A 24,224-nucleotide genomic window follows, 5' to 3' on the forward strand; every position below is an offset into this window, starting at 1 on the left:
CTATTCAGGAGGCTGAGGCATGAGAATTGCTTGAACTCAGGAGGCGGAAGTTGCAGTGAGTCTAGATCGCGCCACTGCACTACAGCCTGGCGACAGAGTGAGACTCCGTCTCCAAATAAAAAAAATATATGGGGAAACCAGAACCCTTTGCATTGCTGGTGGAAACGCAAAATGTGCAGCTGCTTTGGAAAACAGTCTGGCCATTCCTAAAAAGATTAAACAGAGTTATCATGTGACCTAGCAATTCAACTCCTGGGTATTTATCCAAAAGAAATGGAAACTATGTTGTCGCAAAAACTTCTGCATGAATGCTCACAGCAGGATTATTCATAATAATCCAAAAGTGGAAACAACTCAATGTCCAACAATTGATGAATAGATCAATAAAATGTGGCATTCATACAATGAAATATTATTCAGCAGTGAAAAGTATTTAAGTACTGATTCATGCTACAGTATAAATGAATCTTTAACCTTGAAAAGATTATGCTAAGTGAAAGAAGCCAGGCACAAAACCAAACAGAAAGTCCATTCATATGAAAGTCCAGAATAAGGAAATCTATAGAGACAGAAAGTGGATTAGTGGTTGCTTAGGGCTGGGGGAGAGGCACAGGATGGGGCAATGGAGGGTGATAGCTAAAAGAAACAGGGTTGCTTTTTGAGATGATGAAAATGTTCTAAAATTGATTGTAGTGATGCCTGCACACATCTGTGAATATATTAAAAACCACTGAACTATATACTTTAACTGTGTGAACTGTATGGTATGTGAATTACATGTCAAAAAGCTATCAAAAAAAAGAAGAAGAAACCAAAGCATTTCTCTTCCCCTTCAAGGAGATCTGCTATTGTGTTTCAAAGAACTGGCCTTCCCTATCCTTGAAAGATGATGGCATGCCTTTGTGTTGCTGAAGGCTGAGAGGGTTTTCTGCTGAGCTTTCTGAGAGTTTGAAGAGTGATGGTTGAAATAAGAAGGAAGGGTTTGGGGTTCCTGGTAGAGGACTGAGCCTTGGGGTTAGGGGTTCAAGGTTCTGATGCCTGAGCTCTAGAAGACCCATATTTAATGTGAGGCTCTGCATGTGTTCAGGCAAGCCACTAGAATAAAGAATCACTGAAAGGGGCACCATTTGGCTATCATGGCTCCAGAAAATAAGCCTAGCACCGCTGTCTGAAAAAAGCTTTTGAGAGAGGACCCTGTGTGAGCTACCAGTTAGTATACTCGTGGGGGTCAGTGGGTGGACCTCCCCCCAATGATGTTTCAAATCCTTAAATGCTGAATCATTTGGTTACCAGGGTGGAAACCTCTCCTGTAACCCCAGGACTCCCTTAAGCTCAGAAGGGGGAACTTCTATAACTCATGACTGCAGAGGTCATTCGAGGGGCAGCTTGAGTGCCCCTTCTGTAAAATGCAGGTTGTAGAGCAGGGCTTCACCAGGTGGTTTTATCCTTGCCTACTGGGTCTAATTTTTTTCAGGCCACTTACTACCATGGCCCATTTTCAGGGATAGGGTCTCTCCAGCTGCTAATTCCCATTATGTAGGACATCTGGGGAAAAGAAAAAAATAATACTAATGCTGATACTGTCCCAAGACTATTATGAGAATAAAAGTGGCCACCAGTGCATTTACCTTACACTGGAATCCAGAGTCAAGGTTTTTCATTCCTACTTTTACCAAATCTTAGCCAAAGAGCTGGCAAAACTACAGAGATGCAGGGGGCAATTTATCGTACATTACACCAATGCAGCTAATAAGGGAAAGTCGTGAAGTCATCACAAAGCTGGACTCTGACAGCCATCACATTTTCCACTGATGCACTAGACGTGACTAAACTGCATGGGAGCTGAGAGGAAGCTGGATTCCCTTTCACTGTGCTCAGCAGGAAGGGGCCAGCACCATCCCATACCCATGTCATCAACCCAGCACTACCCTTTGTAATGAAAGAGGCAGGCTGGCAAATCACCATGCAGAGGTTTCCAGCTTAGCCTAATCACCCCACGAAATCTTAATTATCTCAAGGTCCAAATTGTACCCTAGCTCCAGGCAAGCAAATTTCCAGACCAGAAAACAAGACATGTTGCTATCTCAACAGCAATCCCTTACAACATTGAACATTGGGGCTCAATAGATAGTTTATCATCTATAAAACTTACAACTTAGAAGGTGAATTTGTTATTGGTAGGTCCCTTTACACATAACAGACATTATCTCTCCCCTAAGGTTCAGGTCTCTTCAATTTGAAAGAGACAAAATATAGAATCAAGGACATGTATACCAACAAAGGTATTTTTGTGAAACACTCAAAAAATAGTTGCCTCTTAGGTTTGATTTTCTGTGCTTGAGAGTAAAGCACAAAGAAGAAAGGCACATTTTAAAAGGAAGTAAACAGAACAAGAAGCAGCAATATAGAAGCTGCTTTTGACCTTACTTTTTAAATTATACCTTTTGTAGTCTGATATAAAATTTTTTTATTCATTCTTTACTTTTCATTTGTATTCTTTGTTTTTTATTTAATCTGAGGGTTTTTTTTTTCTATTTTGTCATACATATTCTTGTACAGTAAATCTTCCTGTGGAACAAAGAAGGGAAATAAGTGAAGTGATAATACAGGAGCCAGTGGAATGCCTGCCCTGGCGCCTCCACATTCTCTGACTGCATGTGGAGCTCGGGTTACATGAGCAATTCCAGCAGGGCAGAAGCAGAAACTTCTTGTACTTCACATTCAAGATAACTATATGTATCTAAACTCCTCAAAATTCAGGCAGGTTGAGAATTCTTTTTTTAAGGAAAAACACCCTTAACCAATCTTTAACCTGGAGACTTTAGCCACCTGTCAAAATATTCCATCTTGTTTCAGAGCAGAAGAGAGGGAATATGACTATAACTGAATAAGGGATAGCGTTTTAATTTCTTATGAGGAGGAGAAGGAGGATACCAATATAGTTAGTATGTCAGCAAGCATTAATCTTCATTAATGTTTTCCATTCAAATCCATTCTTCTCTACACAGCTGTGCAAATACAAACTAAATGGGTCATTCTGACCAAGGCATCCAAGAAAAAAAAAAAATGTTTAATGTTGAGGGCCAAGGAATTAATTGGACAAATAGCACATTCTTTAAACGTGTGGGAAGGATTGTTCAAACTACCACATCATAGATTGAGAAACCTGCATTCAAATTCTTACCACTGTAACACCCCTGAGTGAGAAGACAAAAAGCTGAAGGAGGTGGAAATGTGTTCTTGACAAAGTATATCCACAATGGCCAGAGTGAGAAAGCAGCACTCGCTCCTTGCTGGAACTGTGTGGTGAGTAGCATCTCATTTAATGCCACAATAACACCACTATTCTCAGTTTATAAAAAAGGTAATCAGGCACAAAGAGATCAAACCGTGTACCAGAATTCACATGGCCAGTCAGCGACGGAGTCAGGGTCACAATTTAAATTCAGGTCGACTGACCCCAGAGACTGTATTTCTAACCATGACATTGTCCTTATTCTCTATATATTTGGCATTATGCTTGCATTATGGAGAGTATGAAAATGCAGAACTCATTTCTTGTCCTTAATCGATTTACAATCTGATTGAGGAACCAGAATGGACACCTATGAAATGACCAAAACACAGGAAAAGGAGGATATCATTAGGGTCTGCATCTTGGAAGGAAGTAATTCATAGGAGCTGGGGAAACCAGTTATAATTCACCTGTGCAACTTTTGAGGATTTCTACCAGATCCTAAACTAAAAAACAAGATATATAGAATATAATACCTTAGAAAATACTGATTCATTCCTGCTATGGTGTGATTTGGATATTCAGAAAGGGCCCCCCCTTTAGAAATCTTCCTTAAGAAAGGACAGGACAACCAACCTATTCCCCAGCTGCATATTAATGGTTAAGACAAATGCCAATAGCCTCCTCCAAGCCTACTTAGACCAAGGGGATAGAAGTTCCTGGAGTCTACTTTGACAGAAGTGTGGCAACCTCTCCCAGCCTCCGGATACTAAGAAGTAGGGAGGAGACAATTTACATCATCCCTTTGGTCCTTTTCAATTAGAAATTAACCATCCCAGGGTCTTTGATGGACAAGGGCAGCTTTGAGCTGGGACCAATGAACAAGCTCAGAAGAAACAGCAGCAGGGCTGTAGAAAAGAAGAAACCGGAGAAGAGTATGGGCATACCAAAAATTATTCTGAAATGTACACATGATTCACAACTCTCATTGGGAAACCATGATAAATATTCTAAAGCAAGCTATTTGCATTCACTTTGCTATATTTAAATTTCTGTTGTACTCTTAATGTTCGAGTGTACATGATTTTTTAAACCACTGCACTTTTAACTAAGATGACATGCGTGTTACTCTCAACAGCAGTTTCACGGCAGTGTGATGCTGCACAAGTCATCTAGTGCCAAGCAGGACAGGCATGCTGGTAACAAGCTCCTCATCTGTGACTCAGGTTTCATGTGGAATCGGTCAAGAGACACAGAAACACATCCCTAGACATTGGCTGGGTGAGTGGTCAACTGTATAGAGAAGGACATGCAGGCTTTCACTTTTCAGGCAGGTTCCCAGGTCAGCCCTAATGTTCCTAAGAACCCAAGTGGTGTCAGGGTTTTTAGGGATGGGCAAATAGTCCCAAAATGTCCTGATCAAAAAGCAAAGAGCTCTGTTTAAACTCCCAGCCAATGGTTCTCAACTTCAGAGTCCATAGAAACACTGAAAAAAATATTCATGCTGTGCCCTACCCCAGTGATTCTGATTCAAAGGGTCTGGGGAGGGGTCTGGGCAGTGACTGTAACATGTAAGTGGGGTTACAATCACCATATCTAACATGGCCAAGTCTGAGATACCGTGAGCATCAATGAATGGGATCACTCAATCAACAGATGCTGAAATGAACAGAATTTTTCTGTTCTTTTAAACATTTACTCTGAATTGTATTCCTTTCTGTATCTCAAGAAACTATCTAAGAGTATGAGCTGCCTGAATTAAATCTTATTTTACTTACTAACTAAGTGACCTTGGATAAGGTAAATAATTTCCCAGGAAATAGTTTTCTTAGCAATACAATAGGGTTAATTATCACACCAACATCATATGGTAGTTAAGATGATTATACAACATGGAATATATAAATTATTTAGCCCAATATATGGCATATTTTGAATGCTCAATAAATGTTAGCTACCCTGACTGATATTTCATATGGTTGGGCTGTGTCCCCACTCAAATCTCATCTTGAATTGTAATAATCCCCATGTGTCAAGGGCAGGGCCAGGTGGAGATAACTGAATCATGGGGCGGTTTCCCCCATACTGTTCTCATGGTAGTGAATAAGTCTCATAAGATATGATGGTTTTATGCATGAGAGTTCCCCTGCACATGCTTTCTTGCCTGCCACCATGTAAGATGTGCCTTTGCTCCTCCTCTGCCTTCTACCATGATTGTTTGGCCTCCCCAGCCATGTGGAACCATAAGTCCATTGAACCTCTTTTTCTCTGTAAATTACCCAGTCTAGGGTATGTCTTTATTAGCAGCATGAGAACAGACTAATAAAATGATGATGATGATGAAAGTAAAAATATACCACTTATATTTCAATAAAAAGGATGTTTCTCTAGACCAGGTGCTTATTTCTAGGGTCAGGTTTTAAAGGACTTGTGAAGAACTGGAATGTGAGAGTTCTAAAAACAGTTTCACATAGAGAATAATTGAAGGAAGCAAGAGTGTTCAGGATAAAAAAAAAATCCAAGATGGCACATGGCAATGTCCTCAGAAGTACAGATAAGGTCTGAGAGCAGGCAGCCTGATCATATGTATTTCTAGAACAGGATTCTTAAAGAGGGGAGACTGGGAATAGAATCAGAGGACCTGGAAATCTGGTTGAGGAAAAAAAATGAATCATTATTTTCATTAATCCCAAATGGAAATTTACATTTCCTTTAATTCTGAATATAGGTAACAAACTTCAGCAGTAGTAATAATAACTGTGATCTTGTCACAATAGAAGTCACAGAGATTTCCATATCCTATTACAGTTTTGATAGATATCCTAAAATGTTATTGATATTTAGGGTGACCAACTGCCCTGGTTTGGTCTGAAGGGTTTTCCAGGACATGGAATTTACAGTGCTAAAATTGAGAAAATTTCAGGTAATCTATTCCTTACTTACATTCATCACTACAACTATCCCTTAATATCCGAGAGGAATTGGTTCCAGGACTGCCACCATCCACAAGAATACCAAAGTTCAAGGATGCTCAAGTCCCTTATATAAGATGGCCTAGTATTTGTGTATAATATACATTCATCTTCCTGTATACTTTAAATCTTCTCTAGATTACTTAGAATACCTTATACTATGTAAAGAGTGTTACAGTGTATTTTTTTTAAATTTGTGTTATTTTTATTGTTATATTGTGATTTTTTTGTTTCTTACAAAACTATTTTCAATATGCAGTTGGTTGAATCTGTGGATACATAAACCAAGAATACAGTGGGCCATAATTTGAAATTATGATACTTATCACATCACCAGATACTATTATTTAATGTATTAATAAAGAAGCACCTAAGTTGCCATGTTAATTTTTTAAAAAATCTTGATAAATGTGCATCAACATAACTTGTTCTTTATGATGCTTTCGATTTCCTTTGACTCATTTAAAAACATTATTCTGAATCCATATGTTCATCACTCTGCCAAAGGGGTCCATGGCATAAAAAAGTTTAAGAGGGAAGGAAGTAGGGCCATTAGTTGGAAAATGTAAAAAAAAACAGAATTAAGTTCTGTTAGGTCTGGAAGCCTAAAAACAGTAATGAACTACAATATAGCAGAGGAACCAGGCATTTATCTCAAAATAACAAAAACCAGATAATCAACAGATGGAGCCATTTTTTCCACTACCAGGAAATCTCCCTAATCCCTCTACTCCCAATAACAGTATTTTCTGACATACTTTCATGTTGCAGTATCAACTCAATCTTGGTAGCTATCAATTGGAGTATCTATTTTCAATAACTACAAATGCTTATCCTAAGAATCATAATTTGACAGATCTTAAAATTTCTAATGAATTAAGAAATGGAAATTTGGATTTTTTAAAAAAGCAAGTTTAAATAAATGGTATAAAGAAACTCAAATGCTTACAGGATACCACTGGGCTTCTGATAGATGTCGGCTCCCACCTTGCCTTATCTCCACCGTTGACAGGGGTTCCATTACTCTCCCACAAGGCAGTAAGGGACTATTTCTCTTCCGATCAATGTAACTCCATGCAATCAGCCCAATGTGGCCAGAAGGCAGAGTTCTCACGATTGCTCTTGTTCCGGTATACACAGATTTCTTAACTTCTCTGTCATTTTTGCAGAATCTTCTGACTAACAAAGTGGACCGCTCCTTTTTGCTTTTAAAAAAGTCTTCTTCTACATCTTCACATTTATCAGGGAAGTCCTCAAAATGGCTCAAAAAGGTCTTGGCAGCTTGACTGTCCCTAAAATCTTCCCTGCAAAAACTATCACTTGAATATACCATGTCAACCTTCTGGCAAGAGCCTTCAAAGCAAAAGTATTTTTCATTCAAGGTGTCACAATGATCACACTGCAGCTGCTCATTCTTATTATCACAATTTTTTGCCAATTCCATTAGTTTACAGGTATATGCCATGTAGTTTTTCTTTTGCTTCTCCTCACCCCCAGGTAGTGGTACACAATTTCCACAGTCATCTAAAATTAAGTTTTCTGATAGGGTACAGAAAGTGTCTGACATTCTTCTGTCAACTTCATAGTGAAAATGAAATACTGCCGTGCTGCTGTCAGGGTGTGCTCTGTCTGTCTCTAGGATCGCCGACTGATTTCCCAAAGGACTAATGTCCATGGGAGGTCCATCTAGTTCCAGTTGAATTCCAGGGAACACCCTTCTTTCCAGTGGAGAAGGAATTCCAGTTTCTAAACACAGGTCTCCCTCAGCGACAGAGTTGCACATTTCATAAAACTGTCTCTGAGGAAGGCCATGCTGATGGTTTCTCAATATGTTGTTGCAGTTAATGTTAAGGTTTTTCACAGAATCTGGCATGCTTTTCTCCCAGCATTTTTCATTACTGTTCTCATCACTCACTATTTTCTCCCTTGCTATTGAGAGAATCTCCGGCAAGTTGCTTCCAGAAGATTCTTCTTTAAGTTTGTTCACTCGTGAGATGGTATGAGAAGTCTGCCCACTCTGTCTGACAGTATGTGCTTTTGGAATATCGATGTCTGAGACCTTTTCACTACTTTCATCTGAAGTTGATTGGGCAGAAACCACTTTTCTCTGAGTCACAGGTATGAGAACAGAAGCTGTCATTTCTTCAGAAGTCATCTTGGACTAACACACAGGTTCCAGCTATTGCTCTATTTCTCTTCCCTGGTGATCATGTCAAGGTTTTAATAAAATCACTCATTATTATGACAATCTCAGACATACAACTCCTCCCAAGAAACAAAGGGATAGTTCCTTTCATTCAGGTGTATTAAGAGGAAAACAATTTTTCTCAGTTATAACTTCTTATCATGAATATATATTTTTCTAGATCAGGGTTTTAAGATGGTAGATCAATTTTCTTTTCTCTGTTATCTGAAGCAAAATTTTTTGAAGACTGTTACTCGGGCTTGCACTCTGCAACTTCTGATACATCATTGACTTGCAATAATTTAAAAATCCAGTTGAGATGATTCCTGTTTCCTGTAAGAAAAGAGATAATGTCAAACACTGTGTCACTCAGTGAGTTTTTTTAAAAAAATGAGCTCATATTCCCAAGATGTAGACCAATTTTGAGAAAAAGGGTTGTTTTGCAATCAGAAGTTGGTTTTTATGTTTTTAGCATTTATTTTTTGATTTAATATTTTAGAACTTCTGCTTCCAGCCAAAATGGAGTAACAAGGGCAAGATTTATTCATCCACCTTAAATAACTAAAAATAAAAATCAAGAAAAAAATGGTTTTCAGACACTGAACAACAGGCAACACAGACATTGATCTCTGAAAGAAGAAAAAAAAAAATGAAGTGAGCCCTATAAATGCCCTGGCTTACTTCTTAGAAAGTTTCCAGTCTACAAGGTAGAAAAAGGAAACTCAGGTAAGATCCAACAATTTACCTGAGTAGAAAAGAAAAAGTTGAGACTTCAGGGAGGCCAAGGAAGCTAGAGAAATAAGGCACATTAAGTAAAGAGGCACAAAGATAAGAATGATGGCAGACATTTAATCAGAAACAATGCAAGCCAGAAGACAGTGGAGTAAATCTTCAAAGTACTGAAAGAAAAACTACTGTCAACTTCAAATTCTATAACCAGCAAAAATATCTTCTGCAAATAAAAACTAAGTAAAAACTTTTCCAGACATATAAACCTGAAATAATTTGTCACTAACAGAACTGAACTGCTTGTAACTATTAATAGAGAGAGGGAGTAAAACAATTTTCTATCCAATGTGGAAACACAATTATAAAGGATATACAAGGCACTGTGGGATTAGAGGGTGCCCATTATAAGCATATCATTCCTTTGCAGGTAAAGCTGTTCCTCCCTAGACAACTAATGAGCAGTCACACTCTGCTGTCAACACCAGCTTGGCTTTGCCTTTGCTCTTCGTCAAATAGATATCTTTATTCCCCTTGCTTCTCCCATACCCTCTTTCCCCAAAGAGTCATCAACTATCCCTTCTTCCCTTCCATATGTGTTCCCTCAAGCACAAACACAGCTTCTCAGGTGAGAGGCTCCCAGTATATGCATATCTCTACAACTACTCTAAAAAATCACTGGACACTCTAGCATTCATATCTTTGCAGGGAATAAACCAGCCCACACAGAGCAGCAGTGTCCTAGCTTAGCATCCTAATGAATCCTACCACACAGCAATAACTATTATCATTACTTTAAGAAACCTCCTTCCAGAACACTCCCTATGCATCAACATACATAGAGATATATGTATTTAACTATGCAAATACCAGATAATATTGGGCATTCTGTTCTGTACCTGCTTTAAAAATTCAAAGCATACCATGAACAACTTTTCAGGTCAAAAATTATACAGATAACTTTAATGGCATATGGCACTAACTTGAATTCAAATACTTGTTCTAATTTTTAAAGAGATTTTTCAGGCCACAGCCTTCAGATTGACAGCTAATATGTCCTTTTTTACCCATGAGGTAAATAATTCAAAGTTGGAGAAAGGGAAAACATTTTGGTGCTGTCTAGTTCCTGTTCTAAGGATGTTGCAATTATTTTTGTTAGTATTATAATTATCATCATCATTATAATTTTTAGACAGAGTCTCATTCTGATACAGAGTCCCAGGCTGAAGTACAGTGGCCCAATCACTACTCACTGCAACCTCTGCCTCCTGGATTCAGCAGTCACATACTGTTCCTTCTACCATATTCTATATGTTAGAGGGAAGTCACTAAGTCTAATCCACATTCAAGGGGAGCAGAATTAGTCTCCACCTTTTGAAGGGAGAGAATCAAAGAATTTGTGGACATATTTTAAAACCAGTCTGGGTTCAAGCGATCTTCCTACCTCAGCCTCCCAAGTAGGTGAGACTACAGCACCGTGCTTGGCTAATTTTTGTATTTTTTTGTAAAGACAGGGGTTCACCATGTTGGCCAGTCTGATCATGAACATCTGGGCTCAAGCAATCCTCCCATCTTAGCCTCCCAAAGTGCTAGAATTACAGGTGTGAGCCATTGTTCCTGGCAACTCTGCAATTATTATCTTGCATAATTCTCACTCAATGCTATGAGATAGTGTGATGGTTTTAAAATATGTCCACAAATTCTTTGATACTCCTCTCTTCGAAGGGTGGAGCCCAATTCCCCACCCCCTTGGATGTGAGTTATACTTAGTGATTTCCCTCTAACATACAGAATATGGTAGAAGAAACAGTACATGACTGCTGAGAATCAGTCATAAAAGTCATTGGAGCTTCCTCCTTGCTACTCCTCTCTCACAGGCTCTGAGGGTAATCTGCTGCCATATTGTTAAGGAGAGATCCCTGTGGCAAGTATGGAGAGCTCTTGACAACATCCATGTGAGTGTGAGCCATCTTGGAAGTGAATCCTCCAGGTATAGTCAAGACATCAGATTATTGTACCTGCAACCTATATCTTGACTGCAACCACCTGAGAGACCCTCAGACAGATAAGCCTTTTCCCACATTCCTGACCACAGAAACTGTGAGATAATATATGCTTACTGCTTTGAGCCACTACATTTTGGGCTAATAAACAGTGACAGATAACTAACATACATAAATTCTGCTATCCACATTTGAAAAATTAGAAACCAAAGCACAGAAAAGCTAAGTGAATTGCCAAAGATGTCTCCACTAGCAAACGATAGAGACAGGATTCAAATCCGGGAAGACTGACTACAGAATCTCTTCTCTTAACCAAAGACTATGCTGCTTTCTCTTCCGTCTAGTCTGAAGCCCTATGGGTTTGAGTTTCTGATGTCATCTAGTTGTGAAGACCCATGGGTGATAGGAGAAGCCTATCTTATACGTGGCTTTGTCTCTGGAAGGCTGAGGATATACACAGACATTGAAGCAAAGGTCTTTGCTTTGCCTCCAGCTTACTATCATGAATCATGGATGAGCAACATTACAGGGAGCAGACTTTTTAGAGCACTATCTTGTTCTGGATTTCCTGACCAGCTGGTAAGTCACCAAAGTACAGTGTAAATAGAGCTATAATCTGCATTAACACAGAGGAAGAACATCTAAAGCAGACAGTGGGGATGAGGTGGGAGTGATTTCCAGGGAGGGTTTCCTTCAGAAGCTGACAACTGAGCTGAGTTTCAAAAGGTAAGTAGGAAACAGTTAAAGAGGTGGGGTGGAGTTTTCAGGGAAGAGCAAATGTGGGCAGTCATAAAAAGAAACAACCAGACAGTGGGGTCTGGTATGTCAGGTAAAAATTTTAACCACTTTGGGATTTGATTTCTTCTCCTGTAAAATAGAAATACAATCACCTACTCCATCAGGTTGTGAAGGAAATGCTTTGAAAACCAAAAATTCAATGCAAACATTTATTATTCTATGCCTTGAAATATCTTGATAAGAAAGAACAACCAAGGTTCAGCAGGTCTATTGTATCAGTGACACAGCATTGAATTTACTATACCAGATGTACACACTCCCTTCACTAGGTCCACCCAAATTTTAATTTCAGTTCTACATCTGGGATCAACTCCTTAAATCTAAGCTGCATGATCCTGAGCTGGTTAAATTATCAATTTTGAGACATATGTTCCACAGCTATAAAATTGAGATGAAATATATATATATATATATTTCATGTCAGGGGCAGCTGACCCATCAATAACTGTTAACTTTCTACTTACTCACCTTTGATCAGCTCTAGGTTGTTTTTAAGGGAAGTTGGTTGAGTTAGGTTAAGGTTAGAGTTATAGTGGCATTAGACTGTTGGCTAAAGAAAACATGAAGTACTGAATAAAGAACATACTCTAGTGGGTTTGAAGAAGAAAAAGATGGAAGAAGGGATTCTTCTTTCCTTAGTGTGTCCAGGTTTATGGGGGAGATTGGGTAAGTGCTAGCCTGGGAGAGGTCAAACGAGGTGTGGCCTAAAAATATGGCAGAACCAGACAGTACTTGTCAAGATAGTATGTCCAATCTTGAGATATTTGGGGATAGGTAATACAACTAAAGAAATGACTGACTGGGAAGTAGATCTATGGAGATGCAAGAATTGCTGGAAATTCTAGTCAAAGCACTAAGACAAGAAAAAGAAATGAAATGTATAAGCAGAATCAGGAGTGACAGAGTAAGTTTTCAGCTTCAGGAGAGGGGACTATGGGCCAGGAGTAATACTGTTGATGGGTGTTTTCATGGGCTAAAGCAAGGACTAGCAAACTACATCCTGAGTCCCAAATCTGGTAAGCCATCTGTTTTTGTAAATAAAATTTTATTGGAACACAGCCATATCTATTCATATATGTCATGTCTGTGGCTGCTTTTGCATTATAATAGTAGAGCTGAAAAGTAGAGACAGATACCATATGATCTACGAAGTCGAAAATATTTGCCACCTGGCTTTTTACAGAAAAGTTTGCCAGCCCATGTACTAAATAAAAAATGATTTAATGAAATGCATGTTTAGAACAAGAAAACTATGTGGGAGGCTTGATAGCTGTCTTTATTTATTTGAAGAATTGAGATGAGGAAATGGGCTCATCTTGTATTGTTTCAAAAGGTAGGATCAGAGCTAAGACATGAATTATTGGGGAGGTAAGTTTTGGATCAGTCTGATAAAGAATTCCCTAAGTTTTAGAGCTTTGCAACAAAAGGTGAGCATCTTGAATGATGGTCTTCTTTCAATTACTGATAGATTTAAACAGAGGCACATTATTCAGTATCAAGGATGCTCAATATATGCTGAACAAATTAACAGAGTAAATTTGGAATGACAGAGTAAAAATGGATGACTGTCTACCAAAGATAATTATAAAAACAATGACCTAGTACAGAGCATGTATTATCTATCAGGCATGTTCTAAGCATCGTATACATATTTGCTCATTTAATCTTTGTAACAACATTATCACTAGGGTGGCAGGGATTCCTAATTTCCCCCAAAATCTATTCTTATTTCCTCAGTAGTAGAACCTCTGAATTTGAGCCAAGCATATGGATATTCCGTTACTAGCCTCCCTTACAGCTAGATGTGGCCATGTGACTAAGTTACAGCCAATGAGATACAAGCAAAGTGGTTTACAATTTCTGAAAAGTGTACTTGAAGAAACAGAGTGTGCCCTTCTCTTGCTCCTCTTTCTTCTGCTGCTGGTTGGAAGAAAGGCATGATGGCCAGAGGAGGGGCAGCCATCTTAGATTGTGAGGTGAACATGAGAATGAATGTCATACATAGAAAAGAAACAAGAGAGAGACCTGACTTCCAGTTTCCTGGATTGAGTGGAGGGAAAAATAAAATTCTATTTTGTTTAATCCACCATTGTCTTGGGTTTTCTGTCACTCACAACTAAATCTTTTCCTAACTAAAACTGAAAAGGTGGGGGTGATACTATTATCAAACCCATTTTATAAATAAGGCTCAGAGTGCTTCAATGACTAGTCCAAGAGTACAGAGAAGTGACATAACAAGAAACCTCTATAGAAAATTTCTGCATTGGTGGGAAAATTATATTCATTAATTCCTAGAATGTTTTCAATTTTATTATTCTAAGCCAAATAGAATTCCAAAGAATATTTAAGTTAGAAAAACATGAAATACAAGCATATTATAGGTGTTGAAAGGAGCTGTGGCTTAATAACAATATGAAAAACTAATTTATCAGTCAACTGTCTATTGATTAAGTGCCCGTTGTTGAATTCCATACAGTTCAGAGGGTAAGATGGCTATGAACCAAGAGATCAGTAAAGTCTGACGGATAGGGTATTTGAGCTGGGATTTTACAGTAGGGATAATTACTTGTATCCATGGAAAGGAAAAGAGACTTAAGGTAAAGGGAGACATGTAACAAAAGGTAAAATAGGAAAACACAATGCATAATCACGAATTCATCTGAAGTCCTTAGAAGAACATCTTGTCCAATCAAAGACAGTAAAAATTACTCAGTAATTTCACCATCATGGAAAAGATATACTAAAGTAACTGCCAAAGCTGGTAATAGAATTTAATATCCCTATTTGCTTCTTTAGAGTTTTATAGAGTCCCTTTGAGTATCTGTATATGACAATCAACCAACCATTGGTCCGTTATTTACTTATGCATTCTCTTCCCCAAGGCCTACTCAGCAAAGAGATTAAAGAAAACATTTTGCCTACGCAATCCTTTCCTCCCTTTCCCCTTATCATGTGCACATGGTGCACATGGATTTAAGTGTGTATACACCCACACGCAAACCCTACATAATATGAGTCAGTCTTCACTTTTTCTTCTGCTGAATATCTGCTGCTCTACTCCCTCCTGACCTCCTTTCTCTGAACTATTATAATGAAAATTCCATAACTCACAAGGAAACAAACCTCTTAAAACATTCCCTAAAGGCACTGGTATACTCATCTGAGTTCTTTTCCAAGACCACAAAGATTTAACCCTTCGGGCCTTTAACTTCCTTTATTAGAAAAGTTTCTGAGTCTGGAATGCGAGACTTCAGACCCAGAAAACCCAAATACCCTAACCTTTATACTTTATGTATATTAGCTATCAGGAGTTGATTAGTAAGTAGATGAGAAAGCTATACTAATATTTTTGAACTAATACATTGATAAGGCTGCCAATACAGCAAAATGGAGGATCACAAAAATGTTTGTCCATAACAGATTAATTCTCAATTGCAAACCTCACAAGGAAAGGAGATCTTCCCTGTAAAGACAGTCTCTAATCAGCTTGCAAATCACCATATCTCTCCCAGAAATATGGGTCATTAACATTAGTAGAATGTAACTTTAAGCCAAGAGTAGAGGTGAATAGAATTGCGATGCTGTGATGCTCATAGTACTCCCTCTCCTTCATTGTATACTAATGTCAAGATTCTGGAGTTATGTGTGTGTAGAGGCATGCACCAACACACACAAATGCACATATTTGATGAGATGAAAAGAGAGAAAAGTGGGCAACAGAAGATTTTAGATGGGACTAGACTCACCAAAACTCAATCCTAGTCTATTTTTTCTAGCTTCATCTCTGACCAACCCCCAAAGAAGAGTTATGCAGTCACATTAAATTTTGTGCAATTTATTGAATCAGCCTAGCACTTAATGCCTCCATGCATTTCCCTTTCCACTATTTTTAAACTCTGTTGACTCCATCATTCAGCTTAAATGCCATCTTCTTTCTGCAGCCCTCTCTGGCACCAATCTGTCCACATTAATTGCTCTCTTCTCTTTCCTGTAGATTTTCCTACCTTCTACCACCACATCATGTCATGGCACATTATTTTGTACCTATTGATTATATAGGGCCCCCTCCATGGATTGACAGCCCCTGAAGAACATGGATTTTAAACTGAAAGAGTTTTATAAATACACTACCATTTACATTTCCAGCATAATACCAAGACATACAGTTAATCGCAAAGAACATTTGACCCTCTCCTTCTCTTCCATGGCTATGTGAGCCCAATCCTTGTTCATTAAGATCTGGATTACTTAAGGGCTTCCAGTCTCCCAGACTCTAACTTCCTCCTGTTTCAATTCATTCCATATAATTTTCAGAAAAATCTTCTCCAAACACTATTTTCATCACATCACTTTACCTGAGAACAGAGTTCCATATTATCTACTGTGATAAATCCAAACCACTTACTTTAATCATCAAGAAAATCAATTTCTTCAAAACAAGGGGAGCCTATATGGACTCTGATAAGATTGACTCTCTTAAGTCAATACATCAATTTGGGGAAAAATAACCTTAACTACACTGAGGCTTCTACTCTATAATATAGCTAGCCAGTGCTAGTACACTTTCTGCTATCTTTTTCTCTCTACATAGATTTACACATATATACATATGCAAACAAAAATATATGTGCATATATGCACATAGATAGATATATGAATACACGTACACATACATATGTATATATGCATATCTTCTGTAATTTACCTAAGCAATGTTTTTTATTTATCTGTATAGAGAGGTCTTACACAGCTTTTGCTAAGTTTGTTCCTACATATTTTATCTTAGTGGTGGACTTATAAATAAAATTATCTTAAATTTTATTTTTCAGTTGTTTGTTGCTAATATACAGAAATACAATTGTTGTGTATAGACATCATAAATTGTATCCTTGTTAAATTCAATTATTACTTCTAGCAAACATTTTTTAGGTGACAGTTGTACTTCTTCCTTTCCAAAGGTGTATCTTTTATTTCTTTTTCTTGCCTTAATCTAGTGGCTGTAATATTCAATTATGATGCTAAGTACTGAGAGCATACATCTTTGGTTTGTTCTCATTCATATGGGGGAAATATTCAATATATAACTATTTAATATATTAGTTGTAGGTGTCTTAACAAATCCCCTTAACTAAACTAAAGATGTTATCTTGTATTCCTGGTTTGCTGAAAACTTTTATCACAAATGAGAATTTCCCAATGTTTTTCTGCATTTGGTAAGATAATATAATTTTTCTTCTTTTAATAGGTTAACATCATGAACTATATTGACTAATTTTTCAAACTGAAAAATCTTGAAACAAGCTAGCACGTTTGTGGAAAACATAAAGGCTTTAGAATAAGTCAGAATAATTTTTAGAAGAGAGAAAAATTGGAGAATTTAACCTAATTTCAAGATACTACAAAGCTACTATAATCTTGACAATATGATGTTGGCGTAAGGATAGAAATTTACATCAGTGAAATAGAATATAATGTTAAAATAGATTTACATATATGCGGTCAACTGAGTTTTTAACAAAGGTGCAAATGTAATTCAATGGGGAAAGGGCAGTCAATAATAGTACTGGATTCAAATAAAAACAAAATGAACATCAACCCCCATGTCATATCATGCACAAAAATTAATTCATAATGGATTATAGGTCAGAATACAAAATCTAAAACTACAAAAATTTCTAGAAGGAAACAGAAAAAAATTCAAGACCTTGGAATACAGAAAAGTTTCTTAAGACACTAAAAGCAATAACCATTAAAAACATGATAAAATAAACTTAATCGAAATCTAAAACTTCTGCTCTTCAAAAAAAAAAAAAACCCATTAAGACAGAAAAAGGTATGACACAGACTAGGAGAAAATATTCACAGTACACATACCTGAAAACGTACTTGTATTCATACATGTACAAAACAATTATTGGCCAGGCGCAGTGGCTCATGCCTATAATCCCAACACTTTGGGAGGCCAAGATGGTTGGATCACTTGAGGCTAGAAGTTCAAGACCAGCCTGGCCAACATAATGAAACCCCATCTCTACTAAAAATACAAAAAATTAGTGGGGCAAGGTGGTGCATACCTGTAATCCCAACTACTCAGGAGGCTGAGGCATGAGAATTGCTTGAATCCTAGAGGTGGAGGCTGCAGTGAGCCAAGTTTGTACCACTGTACTCCACTGTGGGTGACAGAGTGAGACTCTGTCTCAAAAACAGAAACAAAAACAACAAAAAAACTATTATTGTTCAATAATAAGCAAACAACTCAAGTTTTTAAAAAATGGGCAGACAACTTGAACAGATACTTTCCACAAAATAATAAATGCAAATAGCCTACAAGCACATTGTGATAGATCAACAAAATTTCCACATGAAAAAAAATGAACCTTAACCCCCACCTCACACCACACACAATAATTAACTCAAAATAGATAATAGTCCAACACATAAAAGCTAAAATCATAAAACTTAGAAAGCATAAGAGAAAATTTTCACAATATTGGAGTAAACAGAAACTTCTTAGGCTGAATACAAACCACAGAAGAAAAAAATTGGTAAACTGAATTAATCGAAATTAAAAACATCTCCTCTTCAAAAGGCAAGCCATAGAATGGTAGAAAATATTTTTAATACAAACATCTAACAAGGATTTACATCCAGAATACAAAAAGAATCACTATAACTCAATCATAAGAAGACACATTACCCTATTTTTAAAAATGAGCAAAGGTTTGAATAAGTACTTTATTGAAGAAGAAATACAAATGGCCTAGAAGTACACAAAAAGATATTAAACATCATTAGTCATCAGGGAAATACCAATTAAAATCACAATGAGAGAGCATTTCACACTCACTAGACTAGCTAAAATTAAAATGACCAGCCATACCAAAGTTGGTAAGAACATGGAGCAACTGCAACATTGCTGGTGAGAATATAAAGTGGTACAGCCACTTCGGAAAATAGTTTGGCAGTTTCTTATAAAGTTAATCATACACTTAAATACATTTTATAATCTAAAAACTCTACTCATAGAAGAAAAGTAAAACCATACATCCACAAGCAGACTTGTACAAATATGTCTATAGCAACTTTATTCACAATAGCCCCAAACTGAAAACAATCCAAAAGTCTACCAGCAGACAAATAAACAACTTGTACTGTATTCATAAAATTAAATTCTACTCAGCAATAAAAGGAATTATTTCCATTATGTAACAAAAATGGATGAATCTCAAAAACATCACATTGCTTGAAAGAAGCCAGATACTGAATGCGTCCATTTATTTGAAGTTTATACCTGTGTTGTCTAATACTGTAGGCACTAGCCATATGCAGTTATTTAAATTGAAATTAATTAAAATAAGTTAAATTTTAAAATTCAGTTCTTCCTTTGTGCTAGACATATTTCAAGTGTTCAAGAGTCACATGTGGCTAGTGGCAAACATATTGGACAGCGCAGATATATAGAACATTTCTATTATCACATAAAGTTCTGTAGGACAGTCCTGCTCTAAAATATGCAAAATCAAGCAATGGAGATAGAATTGGATCAGTAGTTGCTGAAAGCAGGGTGGGTGATGGGGAGGGTAGAGTGGAAAGACTATAACATGTCACAAAGTTACTCTGAGAAATACTGGAAATGTTCTCTCTTGATTGCGGTGGTGGCTGCACAGATGTATACTTTACCCCCATATCATAACAACTTTTCAAGTAGACCACAGGCTGCATTTCAATCCCACTTGCTCCTTTTGCTTGGCACCTCTGAGCAGCAAACAACCTTCTCAACTGTACACATCTGATGCTGAAAATCTCAAATGAATACATAGCACCAGGATAGTGGAATCAATCTGTTTGGGTTCAAATCCTGAAAATCTCAAATGAATACATAGCACCAGGATAGTGGAATCAATCTGTTTGGGTTCAAATCCACCACTTCACAGGTTTATCTTAGACAACTCAACCTTGCTGAGGCTTAGTTTTCACATCTGTAAAATGGGGGAAAATAATAGTTTCTCATGTAATTCTCATAATGATCCTATGAAATAATCTCTCAAAAAGTAGTATTTTTTATTTTTATCATTATAAAAACCTCTCCAGAGTCATCACATATTATTTCCTGACATAGGACTATGTCTATTTCTTTTAAAGTACCCCTCCAGCACTATAATAATAAAGGCTCAAATATCTGTACACTATTGTTTTGTGTAGGATGTTATTGTATGTTATATGTGATCATGTTCCTTATCTAAACCAGTGCAGGCAGCTAAATGATTCTTAAAAGTTCTACAAGTTTACTGAGTGCTTAGCACATGTGCAAGGTACCACATGAGTTCACAAAAAGAGAAAGAATCCCTGCCTACAGGTAATTATTACTTACTACAGAGTCATAGTGAAAAAAATTAGGATATGAACTAATATCACAAAATATTCAATAGTATAGTTTAGGTAGTTAAAAAGTGAGAGGATCATTCAATAGTAAGCATACTAATTGTGTAAGAGATCAAAAGTGCAGATACAGATGGTAGAAATCAGCATGAACTCGAGTCATCATTGAAGGCTTTCCAGAAAATGTCATAGTCTGTAGAAGAGGACCTGCCCTGGGAAGTGAAGTCAGAAGAAAACAGAACAGAGAGGGAATCACAGTCATTTATTGGAGCTCGGATGGAAGACCGTGGGTTGGCCTTGCCTTCTGTTTAGCAAGAGCAGAGTAGTCTCCATCAGCAAAAGCAGTAGAACTATCCTGGGCAAGTCCAGCAAAGTCCTCATAGCAGGTCAAAGTAGCATAGCACATTTCGGTAGCCTGGCAACAAGGGGGAAGAGAAAAGTGGGAAGGGCCCTGAGCTGCTTCCTTGAACACATTGCATGACACATTCATGCATCAAAAATATAACAAGCTTCCTCAAGCAGCCAGTTGCCTCCAATTACCTGGGGTAACTTAAACACATATTATAAGCAATTTTAAATTAATTGACAGGCAACATCAACACATCTATTTGCTAAATGTTTTTTCAAACCAGTACTCTACAAGTCATTTCTTAATTAAGGTAATTGTCTTCAAAAGAATTAAAAATACATGAGATGAAAACTCACTCTGGATGAGATAAACATAATAGAACCACTCTAGTACCCTCACACATTCTTACATTACAGTCTCTCAGTAAAATGATCCTGATTTAATCAAAAGAAGATATGATTCATCTTCTGCAACTCTTTTCTTCAGGCTCTGCCTCCTCTCTGGATCCCCTATGTCTAATGATCCCCTTCTATCTGGATCTCCTACATCTGATGTCTAGCCTCCATTTTATCATCACACCAAGCAAAACATTTTTCAGACTAAATAACTCTCCAGTCTCATAGAGACTCCCCCACAAAGCCATAGCACATAGGAAAGATTTTAAATTTACATGCTTAATGTATAAGTATTATGTCATATAAGATGATGATTTCTAGCCATTTTCTTTTTTGTATTTGTATTATATTTAAGGCCAACACCAATTGAAGGCCTTCAGTGGCCCTCCAGTTAACAAGCTTAAAAATTATTCCTGCTCCTCAAGGATGCCCATCAATGACATCAAATTCTGGGTGGATGCCCAAGGCAACAGCTGACTCAAACACTTGATGTCATTCTAATAGCTTGTTTTGGGTAGAGTTAAAAATGCAAATAGAACACCTCATTAAAACTCAAAGTTCATTGTAGCTGTGCCTCTGATTTACCACTTAGAATTCATCATCCAAAGGAGGGACACAATATTATTTACACTTCTTACCTAATTGAAAAGAAAAAATGAAGCAAACAAGTTTCAGGGTTAGTTTTTGTTTTGTGAAATGTTTAATCTGAAGGCCAATACTGTAGTACTTTTGCTATTTTTCCGGATGGTACACCAAATAAAACAGACAGAAGTGTTGTCAGAGTCCACAATCTGAAGCCAGCAGGGTAGCTCTGACCTGTCCCCTACTAGCCTTCAGGCCATTTCTGAGGCTTTGACAGGAATGGGGGGCTGGAGCTACCCTGGAAGGTCAAGGGAAATGCAGGTGTAGGGGATGGAGCAAATCGCAGGACCTGAATGGTGTGGGCTCCTCAGCAAATCAACTGCATCACAGCACATGGGTAGTATTAGACTTGACTAAGCATAAGAAGCATAGTAAGTATAGTTCTTTTTTTATATCATTATGTCGTTATTTCAAATATCAGTTGTAATTTTATGGGTACCAGGGATTAAAAAAACAAAGCAAGCTTTGGCCAAAGTGTTGTACTATATTCTACACTAACTTTTTAAAATAAAACATGCTATTATATGTTTTTCTGATTATAAAAGTAATACATACTTACACATTTACAGTGGAAAATCTGAAAAAAAAAAAAGGCTGATAAGTAAAAGAAATGATACCATCAGTAAGTTCTAATTTTGTTATAACTTCGTTCCAGTTTTTCCTCATGAACATAGGTCTTTTACAGAGTTGAAATTATACTCTATATTGTTTTTATCCTGCTTCATTTGACAAAACACAGGTTAAGCATCCCTAACTCACAAACCTGAAATCCAAAAGTGCTTGAAAATCTGAAACTTTTTGAGTGCTGACACGACACCACAAGTGGAAAATTCCATACCTGATATCATGTGACTGGTCATAGTCAAACTGCAGTCAAAACTTTGCTTTACGTACAAAATTATTCTGAATATTACGTAAAATTGCCTTTAGGCTATATGTATAAGATATGCATGAAACATAAACGAATTTAATATTTTAGGTCCTATCCCCAAGATAGCTCACTATGTATAATGCAAATATTCCAAAATACAAAAAAGTCCAAAATCCAAAACACTTCTGGTCCTAAGTATTTCAGATAAGGGACACTCAACTAGTAATACTGTCTAAATATAATAATACATAATAATATTATACTGTCTAAGGAAATAATTTTTGGACATAATAAAACCTACATAAATAGCAGCTATCCCTTTCCCAAAGTTCTTTAGGTTATTTTATTATTTAAAATAACATTTATGTTATTTTTTAAAAGGAAGAGATCATAGAAAATCATCCTGCCCTGACCCCCCAAAACCACACATACTCTCACCGGTTTTATGTATTTGTAAACACATCCTTGGACATATAGCAGCTTCCAGATTGCTCAATGTTTCCTCCAAGGGCTGATCAACTAATGGGTATAAATCATTCACTCATTTAACAAATAAATACTATGTGCCAGACCCTGTGCTAGGCACCAAATAAAAATGGTCCATAAAACTACTCTAATTGGTCTAACTGATACTTATCAAAGGGAAATTTACTAGGGTTAGGTGATAGCTTATATTTCATTTGGCCAAATACAGCTGGATTTAAGGCTGATCTGATCAACACTAGCCTCTCCAGCCCACTAGTTTGAAACTCATTTCGGTCAGGGTGCGCTAGCCCACATTCCCTGAACCTAGCCTATTCATTCCCATTTCTGAGTCCTGTTCATCATTCCCAAGCCCCTGCTACCTTCCTTTCTGCTGAGCCATGTTCTATTCAGGAAGCTTTTCTGACCAGTGTCTATGAGCGTCACTCTCAAATGACTGGGGCACCAACCATCCAGAATATTCTTTAGACAACCCTGACCGCCCTGTTCCCTGTGGGGTGGTGGTAAAGATCTGTCTGGTTCAGGCACCAATCCCTTGTTTTCTTTATTATTTTTCACAGCTAAACAATAGATGCACTGCATACTACTAATCACTCAATCATTCATCTCAGGAACTTCTCTATCTGCATCCAACTCTGAAAAGATTTTTCAAGAAAAATTTTTACCCTCTCAGTTGCTACTGGCATTTTTTTTTCTGTCCTGACTAATAATCTTGTTTGCTTTCCTTCAATGGATGACAGCTAAGATAAAGCAGCTTTGAGGCAGTAAAGTTTGATTCACTTTACCCATAACTCCTCAAGAAAACATAACTACCTTTCACACAGCAGCCTCTATACTATATCAAGACCTCTGTGTGACTCCATGCACTGTGCTGAGTGCCTCGTGTGTATAATTTTATTCAATCTTCACAGGAACTGTGGTGAGGAATGCACCAAGATGACAATTTCCAATTTAGGGATGTGAAAACTGAGGTTCTGAGAGGTTAGGCCATACGGTGAGCCACTGGCGAAGCGAAGATTCAAATCCAGACAGCTGCCTCCCCATACAAGCCTTTTTTTGTGAGTTAACCCATCCACTCTGGCTAATAGTCTTCCTCACTTTTTCTTCCCATGAGGTAAGGCTAGTGATTCTCACATTTACATCAGCATCAGAATCATGGTGGGGACTTGGTAAAACTACCCTTACT

The 24,224-nt window shown here is 37.4% G+C and overlaps 1 protein-coding gene across 3 annotated transcripts in view; it reads right to left on the minus strand.

The window, feature by feature from the left end:
- Nucleotides 1–24,224, minus strand: part of PLCE1 (phospholipase C epsilon 1) — a 341,927-nt gene that overhangs the window by 295,064 nt on the left and 22,639 nt on the right. For all 3 annotated transcript variants that reach the window (XM_064374097.1, XM_064374096.1, XM_064374095.1), the window contains exon 2: nucleotides 7,157–8,725. In XM_064374097.1, the coding sequence (XP_064230167.1) occupies nucleotides 7,157–8,362 (1,206 nt within the window). In that variant the 5' untranslated portion in view covers nucleotides 8,363–8,725. The remainder of the gene's footprint in view (nucleotides 1–7,156; nucleotides 8,726–24,224) is intronic.

Source organism: Aotus nancymaae, unplaced genomic scaffold (assembly GCF_030222135.1).
Source record: "Aotus nancymaae isolate 86718 unplaced genomic scaffold, 86718_ANA_hifiasm-v0.15.2.pri h1tg000010l, whole genome shotgun sequence".
Classification (NCBI taxonomy): domain Eukaryota; kingdom Metazoa; phylum Chordata; class Mammalia; order Primates; family Aotidae; genus Aotus; species Aotus nancymaae.